At 35.0% G+C, this 16501-nt stretch overlaps 1 protein-coding gene across 1 annotated transcript in view; it reads left to right on the plus strand.

Annotated features, from left to right (window-relative positions):
• The window catches only part of LOC144225293 (inactive N-acetylated-alpha-linked acidic dipeptidase-like protein 2), a gene marked incomplete at its 3' end in the record, with an annotated part of 388961 nt that overhangs the window by 178756 nt on the left and 193704 nt on the right, over positions 1-16501 (plus strand). Inside the window, exon 3 of the mRNA XM_077756473.1 lies at positions 3146-3647. Within this exon, the coding sequence (XP_077612599.1) occupies positions 3146-3647 (502 nt within the window). The remainder of the gene's footprint in view (positions 1-3145; positions 3648-16501) is intronic.

Raw genomic sequence — 16501 nt, forward strand, 5'->3', positions numbered from 1 at the left:
TTTTTTTTTTTTTTGGGGTTTTTTTTTGTTTTTTTTTTTTTTTTTTTTTTTTTTTGCTTGTTTTGAAATGAGCAAGGATAAAATTCAATTGTTGTGCTATCTTGAATCATTTTGGAAACCAAGCCAAGTGAAAGGGAGGGAGGGAGACAGGGAAGGAAAGGGGGATGGGAGAAGTGTCTGCAAAATTATTCCTGAGCCTATTCTAATACATAGTACCAAATAAATACCTTCATGATAACAGTTGTTATGTCATGAAGTGTATTTTTCTTTTTTGTCTTACATTTGGACTAAATGGAAACAAGCAAATCACAAATAGCATATATTGTATGTGAGTGTACATGTGTGCGAATATGATGTAATTTCCTCTTCTCCATGACATCTTACCCTTATAATTTTTCCTGCATTACTTAACTCATTTTATTGCTTCCAACAGTCTTCCCCAGTTCTCTCTCCTCTACTACACCAGAAATGTCCCTTTGTAACCCATATAGCCTATGCAACACTCAATGGATGTTTTAGGTGCGCTGTCTTAATCCCAATGACAACACTATGAAATATATATTATTATCATGCCCATTTAACAGATGAAGACCATGGGTTACACAGAAGTTAAGCATCTACCCAAAGGCACACTTTGCTAGCTTTTTCTCTGAATCTCCAGTCCATGCGCTCCTTCCTTGTACTAGAATACTCGTAGTTTTGGATTTTTCAAATGGTGCATACACCATGCATTCTTATTCCTCTGCATGTTTGTAAGTTTCCCCTGCCTGAGTGTCATCTTGTCACACACCTCATCAGCCCTAGTTAACTTTTCCTCTCTTGCCAGAGTATCTCAGAGATCATTTTTTTGGGGGAAGCCTTACTCATATCCCCTGAGTCTCCTTTGCACTCTACATTTTTTATTCAGTTTATAGGTTTGTTCATGTATTTATCTCTGATTGAATTGTTCTTCCTTGAGGAATAAGGACCCATTTATCTTTGTTCTCATTGCCTATCCCAGTACCTGGTATGCATTACTTATTGTTACAGAGTCAACAATGGGTAAGAATGAATCCTACATTGAAGGGTAGCAGATGAGAAATCTAGTCAGAATTATGATTTTTATTTTGTAAGACTAATATTTAATTACATTTGAACTCTCAAAAAATCAGAGCATTTTAATTAATATGGATCTCTGCCAGACAGAATTAGAGTCGCATATACCCATAATTCAGTGTAGAATGCCACTCCCTTCCATGAAGTCCCTGTAATCATTATATTAGAGTTTACTTGTTAACCACTAGCTCTAAGGCAATTAGCTAATCAGTTGTCCATTGAGCTCTATTCTTTTCCCACCACAGTGGGGCACATAGAAAAATCATAAAACATAGTGATGGACCTTAGAATCCAGCTGGGATGACAAATCTAATTCACAGAAAATTTAAGTATAAATACTCCTAATCTGCAACCCATAATACACCAGTGGGTTACTGAGTACAGACAGAAGACCACTTGTAGTTAATTAGCCCAGTTAGCCTAATACCACTCTGCAGGATATAACAAACTGTCATCCAAAACCGTGTAGGGGAGAAAATCTCCATCTGCCACTCCTGTAGCAAGGTTATGAAACCAAACTATCCTAGCTGGCAAAAGGCTTCCCTTTTTGGATAGGTGCCATCCTAGACTTTATTTAAAGTTCAGTGATACAGGCCAATTCATGTTACTAATTCCATGGAAACATTTGGTCTTCTGTGGTGGCCTTAGAGTTTCCAGTCCTTTTGATAACTCATGACTAAGTAACATACCATATTTTGTTTCTTGTATTTCAATAGCATTACTACTCCATTTAGTTTTTATTTCTATTGTATCTTGATCTCTTTTTGAAAATAGCTCTGATACTATAAATCATCCCAGGGTCTTGTTTTATTTTTCTTCAATGTTTTTTAATGTTTTATATTTATTTCTGAGAGAACGAGAGAGAGAGAGAGAGAGACAGCATGAGCAGGGGAGGGTCAGAGAGAGAGGGAGATGCAGAATCTGAAACAGGCTCCAGAATCCAGGCTCTGAGCTAGCTGTCAGCACAGAGCCTGACGTGGGGCATGAACCCACAAACTGACATCATGACCTGAGCTGAAATTGGACACTTAACTGACTGAGCCACCCAGTCACCCCTTGTCTTTTCTTGTCTTGTCTTAATCTTTTCGTTTCTTTTCATTTTTCTCTTCTTTCTTCTCTTCTTTCTTCTCTTCTCTTCTCTTCTCTTCTCTTCTCTTCTCTTCTCTTCTCTTCTCTTCCTCCCTTCCTTAACTTACTAAAGCACAGCTTTATTACTTCTGCCCTTAGTTTTTCTTAAAAGTGATTTTGACAATGTGTAAGCTTAAATTTTGCCTCCATGATAATATATTATCTTCAATGCACTTATACATTTGTGACTTTTTTATGCTCCTGAGCTTCAAAGGAATAATTGTATGTGTGTCTATTTTATGTTTTCTCAAAGTTTCTTTTGTCTCCTCTTCCTATAATAAACATCAACAGCAAAACAGAAGATTACATAATTAACTAATATGTGATTTTTCTATAGGGACAGTATATTTCCCATGATTATAATCACTAAAATTTTATCACTAAAATTTTATTTAGCAACCTAATATTATTGCTGTTTTCTTTTGTTTTTCACCTTGGAGATTTTCTTTATTGTTTGTTTTGTCAGCCTTAAAAATAAACACCCAGTTATTTTACCAGCAAAATGACTTTATTCTGGAATAGCAGAGAAATTACAATTCAGGACTTGTAAACTATGGCAAACCATAGGCAAGCCTGGAGATCAAAGGAGAGGACTGTTACTTTATTACGAAGAGGAAGTTGGGAGGGGCTTCTTTGAATGAAAAGTCCATTGAAAGAAAGTGAGAGTGCAGGGTAGTGAGGGTTTCTCATTGGCTGAGTTGTTGGATTTTGTTATTTGCTGAGCTTGTTGCTAAGCAGGAAGAAACTTTTCCTTCCTCCTGCTAGGGTAGTAAAATAGGCTTCTTCCAACTAGGAATGCAAGGTATGTCTCTTCCTGTTGAGATCTGTAATTGGCTGGTCACCCCACACCATTTTAAATGTGGTTTCCTATATTCAGTTTCACAGTTTATTTTAAGAAAATACACTTCTCTTATTTTCACAGGTAAAAAGATGGCTTATCAGAAGGTCAATGCAGATCAAAGAGCTCCAGGACATTCACAGTATTTAGACAATGATGACCTTCAAGCCACTGCCCTTGACTTAGAATGGGACATGGAAAAGGAACTGGAAGAGCCTGGTTTTGACCAGTTCCAGCTAGATAGTGCTGAGAATCAGAGCATGGAGAATCCAGAGACTGCAGACCTCAATCTTGATTCTATTCAACCAGCAACTTCACCCAAAGGAAGGTTTCAGAGACTTCAAGAAGAGTCTGATTATGTAACCCATTATACAAGATCTGCACCAAAGAGCAACCCCTGCAATTTTTGCCGCCTTTTAAAAATACTTTGCACAGCCATCATTTTATTTATTTTGGGGATTTTGATAGGCTATTATGCACATAAAAATTGCCCTTCAAATGCTACATCTTCAGGAACGCTTGATCTTCAGTTTTACCAAGAGATTCTCAAGACAATCCAAGCAGAAGATATTAAGAAGTCTTTCAGGTAGGTGGAGAAAAAATTGATGCTGATGGAATGCATTTCTTGAGAAAAATGTCTCACAGGGAGTATTGAATTGGTGATTTTGCCATGGTGTAAGGTTAGTCCTGCAAGCCAAGCAGCAAAACTTGCCCAGCACACCCTTCACAGAAAGGATGCACATTTCAGATTTATGATACAGCAATACAAATTTATGATGCTGTTGTATTAATTGATAACAAGAATCATAACTGCTGTGGAGACTAAAAGATTCCAGTATTGCATATTCTCCCTCTTGGAAAGTCCAGGTAGACCAAATTAGGATGCAGACACAGCTGGGTATATGTGTAATAAAAACTAGGATATTAGCCATATGATTGTAATTTTTAATGGCACCAGAATGAAATACACCTCTTTTTATGGGCTGAAGTAACCATCTCTTATGGTTAAGAGCTAAGACAAGCACTGATAGTATTTGGATTCCTGCATTCCTGGGTCTCTTAGCACATTTTTATTGAAAACTATTGGGTTCTATATATCAGGCAGTTCTAAAAGTTCATCTGTCTCTTTACGGTAAGTTTGCACATGACCTTTCTAGCCAGAATGTGTTGATTTTTAAGTTAAATGATAAGAAAATATTCTTTATCTAGCATTAATTCTGAGTTCTTGGGAAAAGTTTCACTGTTGCCATATAATTAATGGGCATCTTGAAATGGTTGTTATTAGCATATATGTTGAGTTGTAAAGGGTTTGCTAGTTTACATTCTTAGTGAAATGAACTAGAATTTTAGCTTTCCCATATGTTTTCCATATTTTCCAAGAAAAGACAGTCCTAAGTGAATCATATATCTTGTTTATAGGTAGATGAGAGAGAGGAATACTACTTCCCCAGGCTATTCTTTCTGGGTTATGTTGACTCATTACAGTCAAGGTGTTGGCATGTGTGCATTTCTGGGGATCTCCTAGTAAGAATACCCACTGAAGGTGCATCATTGTATCTATGTGCTGAAATGTCATGCGTGTGGATATTGGTAAATTATTATTCTCTTCCTAAAAAACACATCTGAATCAGTAATGGTAATTTGTTTCCTATACCCTTCTGCATCTGCTATTCATTGTTGCATAAGCATGTAATATGCAAATAATGAGACTTTCCTTGGTATTGTTCAATGTAAAATTGTTTATGTAGAATTGAGCTGAAAGTTATGTCACTAACTTATAATGGGTGATTCTATCACTCAGGATCAGACAACAGAAAACTCTCTGGATATTTAAAGCAGAGGACATTGAAAGTAGAGGAATTACTCCATCAGTGAAAAAATCTGAGGGGCAGTGAGACAGCCCAAAGAAAAGAAGCCATTACTAAACCTACGCTGGAGGGACAAAGGGACCTGGGAAACTTGGTGGACACTGGAACTTTATATGTACACAAGTTCAGGGGAGTGGAGAAATAGCCTCAGCTACTGAAGGCAGAGAGAAAGTAAGAAGTATGGCAGCTTCTCCCTTTCTCCTGTTCTGCAGTATCCTACTAGTTGTCCCATTGGCTGAACCCAGTAGGGGTGCTGCGGACTCTGAGCCTGGGAAACTCATTCTGAAGGGTTCAGCTTCCTGGAGGAGGGGAGTAAAAGGGTTCTGTCAAAGATAGATCTAAACAGGATATTATTAAAAAAAACAAAAAACAAAACAAAACAGAAAAAACACCACCCGAAGCAGAGGTTGGGAGGAAGAAGGAAAACAGAACTCTATGAAACTGTGTCTACTATATCTTCATTGTGTACATTCTTTCATGAAAGTGTCTTCTGAAAAAGGATCCATGGGTTATTTTTTTTGTTGTTGTTAATACTAATAATTATTATGTTTTCCTGATCAACTGCTTAGTTTTTAGTTTAGGGACTCAATGAATCTCCTAACTAGCTTCCTCCTTTTTTCTTTTTGACTTTATAGTAAGTTCAGAGTCATATTTATATTGAAATCATAAGAAATTTCATGGAAAGCATTTTTTGTGTACTAACTAACCTATGAATTTATTTCTTTCTCTGGCTTTCTTTGCCTTACTTATTATAATTATTAGGTTTTTCATCATTGTAGACATCTTTAAAAACTGACTTAATGTCCTTTTTTGCAAATAGGCAGCTGGTTCTAAAGTTGTAAATGTATAATTAAATAAAAATATGCATTATTTTCCTCAGAATAGGAGTTGTGTGAGTAAGGCATATATTCTCCTCTTTAACTTGAAAACCCAGATAATATATATTTCAAAGATAGCTACAAAAACATACTCACTAACAATTTTACTGCTGGGAAATATTCAATGGTTGAACACATATTCAAAATTGTAGTACATCAAATAGCCACATTTTTTTTCTTTATTGAGATAAGAGACTTTTTCTTCATACAAATATGTTTACAGTGACTTTCTCCAAATAACATCTCATCCAAAGACAAACTTTTTCCTAATAGTCATGTTAAACAAATGACCTATAATGGGCTTCTGTGTTTACTAAGTCATCTTAGCATTAACTCTATATATCACAGATACCTACTGCTACTTTTCTTCAATTTATGCCCAGTATTGGGCTTTTATTGGCTTACTCTTTTGTTCATCAGTTGCTTTCTCTCTTTTCTATTGGTTCTCTATCCTTTCTTGTACTCTAAGACTAGGTCAGTTCTTGCGAAACATCCAAAAGTTGTGCAATATAAAATATATTCTTTTTATAATAGATTAGATTGCAGACTCCATGAGGAAATGGACCAAATTTTCTTTGTCCAGCATTAGATTCCTAGAGTCTGGTAAATATTGAATAAGTATTTTTCTATTGGAGGAAATGAATGCCTGAGTAAATGAGAAATAGAGCTATATTTAACTGGCCAATTATATTATGTATTTTGAAAATTATTTGACTTACCATTTTTATTTTTCATATAATGATTATATTCAAAATATTAATATAATATCTGCTTATATTATAAAATACTTTATATTATATAATTATATTATAGTTACTCAGAGGATCTGGTATCTTCTGATTTTAAAAAGTGACAACTCATATCAAAACTAGATACTGTAAAAATGTTAAAGTACATTGTTGATGTCTCCATTCCAGATGAGGCTTGAAGACAGTTGATGCTGCACTTCTATTAGAACCAGCATGCAGAACTTGTAGGGGTGAATAGCATAAAATTCTGAGATGATCATCCAGTTTTAGAAGAAATAAAAGAGTAGATAAAGAGGTTTTTTTTTTTTTTTGAAATTGCTGCTACATGTGTTTTANCCAGTGAAAAAAGGGTTTAATAGAACTACTTGGAAGAACTTGCTAGCTGCCTCACACAGACTGCCTGATTTCCACTTGAGAAGTCTAAGTGATAAGATATGGATTGGTTTAGTTGCTGCTAAAAGTACAAAGGAAGAGGTTTGGGGTGGCCTATGACAAACTTTGCTTCTGTGGACTCTATCCAGACAGACAGAATATGAATACGAATGAAAGGAAGAGAGAGGATTACTGCCATTCATATATTGCAATCCTGATGATCAGTATGATGGTATTAGGAGATGGGGCCTCTGGGAGGTGGTTAGATCATGAAGATATATTTCTCACAAACAGGACTGGCAATCTTACAAAAGGAGGCCACACAGAGTCCCCAAGTCCTTTTGTCATGTGAGGACATAGTGAGAAGACATTCTTTATGAAAGAGGAAGAGGGCCCTCACCAGCCACCACAATGAATCAGCCAGTGCTGTAACAGACTTCCCATTCTCCAGAACTGTGAGAAATCTGTATAAGCCAACCAATCTGTGATATTTTGTTATAGTAGCCCAAATGGACTGGGGGTTGGAGGGAGTCTTACAGATCTTCTCCAATAAAACTTCCTGGATAGATGTAAAGAACTTATCAGAGACAGAGCTACAGATATGGGTCTGTGGAAGCATTGGAGCTGGAGGAGAATGTATTACTCACATAAAAGGAGGGTGAGAATTCTCCACTTGTGAGATGAATGGATCTCCAAAGAACCCACAAAGCAGAAGAGGATAATTCACCTGATGACTCCAAATAGATTCAGGAAATACCATGCCAGTTCATGAGAGTATTTATCAAATGAGAGCCATTTGCTCCCACTTTACCCTAATTTTAGTTGCTCTGTGTCAGTCCTGAAGTTATAGACACAAAGACAAGAAGCTGACTACTCCCCATACTTTGACTTTAGGGTTCCCAATTTAAAGACGGTCAAAAGTGGGGAAAAGTTAAATTACTCACTAGAAGAAAAGTTTAATTGCTAGCTAGAAGAATTCAGGTCACACAACAATCACCAGAATTAGTGGAGTTTTTATCCAGGAATAAAAAAAAAAATCTAGCCTCAATGAATAAATGTAAATGAAAGAAAAGTACTTTATGATTACATTGCCTGAGTTAAACATTGTTCAATGTAGAGGTTACATTTAGGATTTTAGAAAAGTACACATTTGAATGTGGTGATTCATAGAGAATTATTGATAGACATATTGGCTGTATATTCCAGTTGAAGAACCTAATTACCCCATAATAAAACCTGCATAATATGTTAAGGCAAGTACTTGGTATATTGACCAAATCAAAGAAAACCAATCAGAAGTTTAGTTATACTTGATCACATTTGTGAACATGGTCAAGATTAGCATAGGAGTATGAAGACCACGTTAGTGTTTGTGTAAATGTATGTGTATGTGTGTGTTTGTGTGTATATTAATCATCTAATATGATTCTCTCAGTCACTTTTGTCTATGCTTAACTTGTTGCTATTTGAAATACCTTCACTCTTTTACATAATTTGTTTATTTCTTCCACATATCTTCTGTGTAAGCCAACAAGGTATATTCAGATATACAGCAGATATATTCTGATGGGTATATTCTGATAGAATCCAAATAAGTTGTTTTATTTATGCTTTTGGAGTTTCGAAACAGTAACTACCTAGATATGCAAGTTTATTGGAAGCATCAAAACAGGAGGCTGGGCCCAGCCTCTATGAATAGGAATGATTCGTTTGATCAGGCCTTATTGATATAGAATCTGGATCCAGTCAGTTCCATGGACCTCAATAGCCATATTCCCCTGATATTCACTGAAGTGTTGAAGCACCAAAGTGATTTAACTCCGTTTCCATCTGTACTACTTTGTTCGTTTTTTCTTCCCCTAATACCAACTGCTATATTCCCCAGTATATGATTGATTCCATCATTCTTATTGCCCAGAATGAAATCTTATTTTGAGGGCCAGAGGCATCTGCGACTCCGTACCAAGTGTTTATCCCTGGTCTACTCAGTTTTGGCCACATGGGATGCTGGTTACCTAGTATGAAACATGTTTATCTAAGGGCTATTGAGAGAACTTTTTAACTTAGAAGAAGCTTCAATGTGACAAGTATAATGTTTTATGTTTATTATGTAATGAAGTCACTGAGACTTTATCATATATATAGTTGAATGAATGACGTGTGTGTGTGTGTGTGTGTGTGTGTGTGTGTGTGTGTGTGTACATGCTCTAAAGCTCATAAACACAGAGGTAGGTGCCTGGGTAGGTAGGTCGGTTAAGCATCTGACTCTTGATTTTGGCTCAGATCACGATCTCACAGTTCATGGGTTTGAGCCTGTGCTGGGCTCTTCATTGATAGCTCAGAGCCTCCTTGCGATTCTCTTTCTATCCCTTTCTCTGCCCCTCCTGCTCTCTCTCACTCTCTTTCAAAATCAATAAATAAACTTAAATAAAAAGATCATAAACACATTGCTGGACAGAGTAAAGTATGTTAAAAACTTCAAAATTTAGTTACTAAATTTAATATTATAATATATTTGAAATGGATGAACTAATAAGGTTAAGTATATTTTTGAATTCAGGAACGTTTTGACTGTGAAATGGTGAAAAAGAAAACATGGGTTGTATCTTTTCTTTTTAAATTTTTAATGTTTATTTATTTTTGAGTGACAGACAGAGAGACAGAGCATGAGCTGGGGAAGAGCAGAGAGAGGCAAGGAGATATAGAATCTGAAGCAGGCTCCAGGCTCTGAGGTACCAGCACAGAGCCCAACATGGGGCTCAAACTCATGGACCATGAGATCATGACCTGAGTCAAAGTCAGGTGTTCCCCTGACCAAGCCACCCAGGTGCCCCAAAAATGGGTTGTATCTTAATTATGGCTAACATATTACTTCTTAAAATTTGTAATTGGAAAGAACATTATTTTTTCTTATTTATAAGTAAACTATATACAGAAAGTTAGAATGGATAAAGTAAAAACCACACATAATCCTACCACCCTTTCTCATCTTTCTTTCTTTCTTTCTATCTTTTCTAATCAATAAGCAAAACTATTATACCATGTCTATCCCTTCAATATATTTTTGAGAATTTTTTACCTATAATATATTAAAACTATTTTTCAAGCCAATAAATATAGACTTAAATCATTATATTAAAATACCACTGGTATTCCATTATATAGATGTCATGAATTTATTGAACCTATTTCTTATAAATGGACATTTATTAGGTTGTCTCTACAAACATTCTTGTACATAAGTCTTTGCTTCTTTAATTATTCTTTTCTGATAGGTTCCTGGAAGCAAATCACAGATTCAGTGAGTTTAAATTTGTTTAGTTATTGCTTTGTTTTACCAAATTGCTTTTCAGAGCTGCCAGCCTTCCAGGCAGCTCCTCATTATTTTTTATTTGTTTTGATAGGCCAAATATAATGTTGACAAACTTTTTATATCTTAATTGGCCATTTTCTTTTTTTTTTTTTTTTTTTTTACATATATGAATTACTTTTTAAAGCATTTTCCCATGGCTTTTATAGGCTCTTTCTCCATAACCTTTATAGGTTGAGAAACTAAAATATTATAAAAATAATAGACACAAAGTCTATTACTTTGTGTATTGTCCCCCATTTTTCTGAATTTTATTTAGTAGACACATTTGTTAACAAAATAAAATGAACAATGAGCTCTCTAGGATTTATCTATTTTTAAATGTTTACATTATTTGGACAGCACTATTTTTCATCACTGTCTGACTTGGTACAAGTAATTAAGCCTGAGTTAAGTTATGCTGTGAAATGATTTTTACAAGCATTAGTAAAAACTGCATATTTTTTCAGCTGGTAATTAACTCTTCAAAAAGTTTAGGAAATGTAAATTGTCTTTAGTAGTATCTTAATAAACAAGACCTTATCTGAAAACCTAGGTAGTATTCAATATTGTTTCATATACTTTATATTTTAGTGGTTACTTTTTAATAAAATAAATTGAAATGGATTCCCAAGTCTAGTTTTCTCTTCTTTTGAATATAGGTTTAAAAATCATCTGTTGCTGTTGCTGTTTCTCCTCCCCCATCTCTCCTTTCTTTTTCTTCTTTATCTTCTTCCTTCTTCTCCAGTGCCTTTGGCAACAATAGTATATTTAGTTAGTCAAACATGAACTTGCATAGTACATTTCATAATACCAATTAAACTTTGCCATTGACACTAGTTAGCAATGTTACTGGACTTTAATGGCACTGAACTAAAGGAATGGCAGCTTTGCTACCTACATACTGCCACTTCCTTTTGTATGACCCTTCTGTGTCCATGACAGTCATAACTCTGTTTTTCATTGTTTTCAGACCTTCTCGGAGTCCTTAACCCAACACTCTTGGCAGTCCTTATTAGCCGATCAGAAGTGTAGAAGATGATTTGCCATTTTTATCCTATGTTATCCCTAAACTGGGTCACATCATAAGAATTAGTTTCATTTAAATTGTATGGATGAATTTCTTCTGGAAAGGGAAAGTTCATACTTTTATCAGGCCGACTAACTGCACAAGAACCCTAGACTCATAGCTACGCTATACTGCCAAGGAGTCCAAAGTCTTAGAACCTAGTTGCTAGTATCTACTGTATTTTTATCATACCTCTTTATATTAAGTTGATCACCTGCAAGGTGAAAAGGCCCAGTTCAACCCATCTAGAAATAAAATCTGTAATTCATAAAATCTTTGTTCACCTGCCTTCACCTACCATCCCCTGACTTAAGATAGTAAACAGATTGTGCTGATTCTCTGTCCCTTTCTTTTAATTCAGACATTAAGTTTGTTCACTTATTACAGTATTATTGTCTTTCCTGTGCTCACAGTGTGCCTTCATTTTGTGGTTCTTCCTTTTCCGCATCTATCACCCATGATTACTTCCTTCCATTTTAAAATGCTACAATTCCTTTACCAAAGAATGTATGATTGTTCTGGTTTCTTGTTCAAGAAATATGAGGACTACACATTCCTTTCAGTCTTACATGACAGAGGCAAGGTATTCCTCACCTAAAGAAAGCTGGTTGTGGAGTTCATGAAGGCCTGCAGACTTTTATCGTTTTCAGAGCATTACAACACTTCTTTAAATCCATGATTTTCTTTCCTCTGATGCTTCAGGACTCTATCTTTTGCTGATATGCTTTTATAAAAGTAAGGCTTCATGATGGTGATGCTGTCAGTAACTGTTCTCTAGTCTCCAGCTGTACTTTCTAGCCATCTGTCTGTCCTTCTCTGCTATGTGTATTATTATTATTATTATAATTTTTGGTTTCTGTCTTCCATATGTATATATAACCCAAATATATATAGTTATATAATATATAATATTATATAATATATTATATACAGTATANGTTATATATATACTTGTTCTTCATCAATTTCAGTATTAGAATGAGAGCAGGAAGTTTGGGAGAAATGAAGAAGATAATATAGTAACTGACATTTTAATTGGAGAAAAATGTGTAACTGAGTAACAAAAGAGCACATAATTCAGTTTATGAAAATGATAACAGAATGCATTTAATAGCACCGGAGTGACAGTTCCTAAAGGAAGTAATTAGCTATTCTATCATTGATGTCTCCAGATAACAAATGTACATTGTCTTAAATTTAATCATAAAAGAATACATAGATAGGATTTATTTACTTATGGATAATATTTTCTTTCTCCGGATTTGAGATAAGGTTGCTGCTTCACTCCGAGTTTCTAGGTGTTCTGCTGAACGACATTAGTTCTCTTAACTGACTGTGTCAGCCGACTAATGAAAGCTTATACTCTTCACAATCCTTAGGCATTTGACCAGAGCAAGAGCAGCACACACCATAGGATAAATAAGTATTATTGACAGAATGGCTTTTGTCTGCAATGACCTTATCAGTCCTGACCTGTTCAAACACTAGGCATCCTTTGAGGTCTGGCTCAGGTGCCAGCTGCTTTAAAATGTTCTTTTCCATCTCCTACCAGTTGAGTTCTCTCTCTCCTTGAATTTTTTTTTTTCTTTTTGTTGGCATGAATCACTCTCTGCTTTGCAGTGGAGAAAAGACTATATGAGTTTGGTCCAGTACATGAGCCGAAGCATGTAAATATTCCTTAAATCTTTACTGTGGCAGAGAATGAACCCAGAATATCTAGACTTTCTTGATAAAGCCTTCACTTCCATGTGAATTCTGTTTTTCTTTTTTTTTTTTTTTTTAGGAAAAGTATGTATACTTCTGGTTAATCATCTATATCATTGGAATTTTAAATTAAAATCATTTATATGATTATATACATAATATGTGTATGTGTATATATACATGTATATATAATATGTGTATATAACATATACATTATGGCATGAATATAAATGACTTTGGTTCCTAAACATATTTTATCTACATTGTCATAGTCTGTGCTATATATTTTTTTTATTTTGATGGTAAAGGATTTTCTTTTCCTTTATGTAAACATATGCTGAATGTCTACTATATTCCAGGCACCCTACCAGTCACTCTACTATTTTTAGCAATATTTTGTGCAATGTAGAGAACATTCTTTTGCTATCAAGAAGAAGTGAAAGTAAAAGTTTCACAAAAAGTTATTTCCATGATTGCAGTTTTTATGGAGGTAAAATGTAGATCCCTCACAGGTCTTTTTATGCCTTGTCAGGAAGGGGTTGTCTTAGTCTAGGGCCAGACCTGCCAGAAGGCCTGCACTTTTTTCTGCTTTTCTGCTGCTTTGCCTTCTTGGTCCCTCCTCCCTCCCCATCCCTGGCCCACTTATACCTCCTTGTATACACAATTTTTTTTATCCTTAAAGTTATATTCTAAGATTAGGTTATTTAACTTCTTAGTAACCACATGTTCTTTTCTTCTTCTTCTTCTTCTTCTTCTTCTTCTTCTTCTTCTTCTTCTTCTTCTTCTTCTTCTTCTTCTTTTCTTCTCCTTCTTCTTCTTCTTCTTCTTCTTCTTCTTCTTCTTCTTCTTCTTCTTCTTCACTAAATCTATCTGATGTAAAACATCAGGACTATGTGTTGAGAACTGGGTAGTATATGTAAGCAATGAATCACTAAGTTCTCTTGAAGCCAATATTACACTATATGATAACTAAGTAGAATTTAAAGAAAATTTTGGGAAAAAAACCAACACAAGAAACATTACAACTGTATTAAATTGTTAAGGATCAAAATCCAGGAATTTGAGTTTTTTAAATTTGATTTTTCTGGCATTCTTAGTGGGAGGAATATATTTTACATAATGAAAGGAGTCTTTTGCAGTGACAATGTTCCATGGTCAATGAAATATTTCCATCAGATGTATCAAGGTCATCTGTGCTTACCAGCTTTCTATCCTGAAAATGGCTCAACCTTAAGACTTGTCATAACTTTCTTATATCTTTCCTGCATTGACTATAATATGCTTTTTCATCTGTTCACTTCTTGATCTTATTCATTCCAAAATAGGAACAAGATCAATTAGATGTAGTACAAGGGAAAAACAAACCTTTTTCTTTGAGGATAAAGTATGTCAGTTTCCTGTGGATTCACTTGACTTCCCGACACGCTAGCGATAGAAAAGTTGGTAATGATCACATTTAGTAGAGTGAAGTGTAAGTTAAACATGGAAAGGTTGGGAACTGATTACATACTCTCTCTTTCATGTTCCTTTTTAATGTCAATGAAATCAAGATTCAAATGGCAGATATGGCCCTTTGAGATCAGCAATTTGAAAATCTCAATCTCTGCTTTTAGAAATTAAGTAAAATACTGGAAATTGTGACTAAAAGTATTAATCCCATAATCTCATCATGGTGGTTACAGGGGAAATTTAAATGAAAATATATGGGTAAGTGGATGATTTATGCATGTTTACCAAATCAAATTAAGTACTTTATTACAGCTTCTTAAGTAAATTTCAAATGGGCATTTCTAGCTGATAGTAGAGAAAGTTGGCTAATAATTCAGATACCTAGAAAGGGGTGATGAAAACTTCTTCCTCATTGTCTCTATCCTGGCAAACTATCACAGAATGGATAGATGAGTTTATTTTCTAAATTTTAGATGGTTATAACTACAGCATAATGGTTAATTTTATGTGTCAACTTGGCTAGGACACAGGGCACAGATATTTGGTCAAACATCATTCTAGATATTTCTGCAAAGATGTTTTTTTTAATGAGATTAATATTTAAATCAGTAGACTTAGTAAAGCAGATGACCTTCATTATTACCAATTATGGTAATTAATGGGTGGGTCTCATCCAATCAGTTGAAAGCCTTAATAGAAAAAGACTTCTTGGGGTTGCCTGGGTGGCTCACTCGGTTAAGCATCCAACTTCAGCTCAGGTCATGATCTCACGGTTCGTGGGTTTGAGGCCTGCATCGGGCTCTGTGCTGACAACTAGCTCAGAGCCTGGAGCCTGTTTCAGATTCTGTATCTCCCTCTCTCTCTGACCCTCCCCTGCTAATGCTGTCTCTATCTCTCTCTCAAAAATCAATTAAATATTTAAAACAAAAAAAGAAAAGAAAAAGAAAAAGACTTCTTGGCCACTTGGGTGGCTCAGTTGGTTAAATATCTGATTGTTGATTTTGGCTCCGGTACATGATCTCACAGTTCCTGAGTTCAAGCCCCACATCAGGCTCCATGTTGGCAGTGCAAAGCCTGCTTGGGATTCTCTCTCCTTCTCTGTCTGTCAAAATAAATAAACTTAAAACAAAATAAAAGGAAGGAAGGAAGGAAGGAAGGAAGGAAGGAAGGAAGGAAGGAAGGAAGGAAGGGAGGAAGGAAGGAAGGAAAGGATTTCGGTCTCAGAGAGAAGAGGGAATTTTACTAGCAAATTGCCATTGAACCTGAATTGCAACTATTCCCTGGGTCTCTAGCCTTTTTGGTCTGTCCCACTGATTTTGGATTTGTCAAGTCTCCACAATTATGTAAGCCAATTTCTTAAATATAAATCTCTCTAAATACATGTACATCTTGCTGGCTTTCTTTCTCTGGAGAATCCCAAGTAATAGTATATACAGAATTAGGGAACTTAAATTAACCAATATAATTTGGCTATTTTTTTTCTACCGAATAGTCAAGCTGTAGGATTACAGTGAATAATATGGAAAATAGATACTGATATGAAAAAAAATAGTCAATGTTAATCCTTATCCTTATTTCATTAATACATATCAGATCCTGTATAGGTCTAATAGGTATTTCAAATATTTTTTAAAACATTTTATTAAGGTTTTTAATTTCATTCACTTTGTGGCATCAAAAATATAGTCAACTACTCATGCAAAAATGTATTTTCCAAATTTTATAAAGTGTCATTCTTGCCTGGGGGGAAAAAGAAAAGGCATTCAAGTTTCCTTCCCTTTCATTATAACTGGAGCAAATATATTAAATTTTATATGCCTGATTTGGGAAATCAGTTTCTGTCTTCAATAACTGATTGTGTGTTATAGCTGGGTCCTTTACAAATGAAGTGCACTTCTATTGCTTAAAAATTGCTTTCCTGTGCAACATGATGTAGTAATGAATTACATCCAAATGAGCCTTATATTCACAATGTCATAATATGTAACTCGTCCCCTGTGGT

This window comes from Crocuta crocuta, unplaced genomic scaffold (genome assembly GCF_008692635.1).
Source record: "Crocuta crocuta isolate KB4526 unplaced genomic scaffold, BGI_CrCroc_1.0 scaffold496, whole genome shotgun sequence".
In the NCBI taxonomy this organism is placed as follows: Eukaryota; Metazoa; Chordata; class Mammalia; order Carnivora; family Hyaenidae; genus Crocuta; species Crocuta crocuta.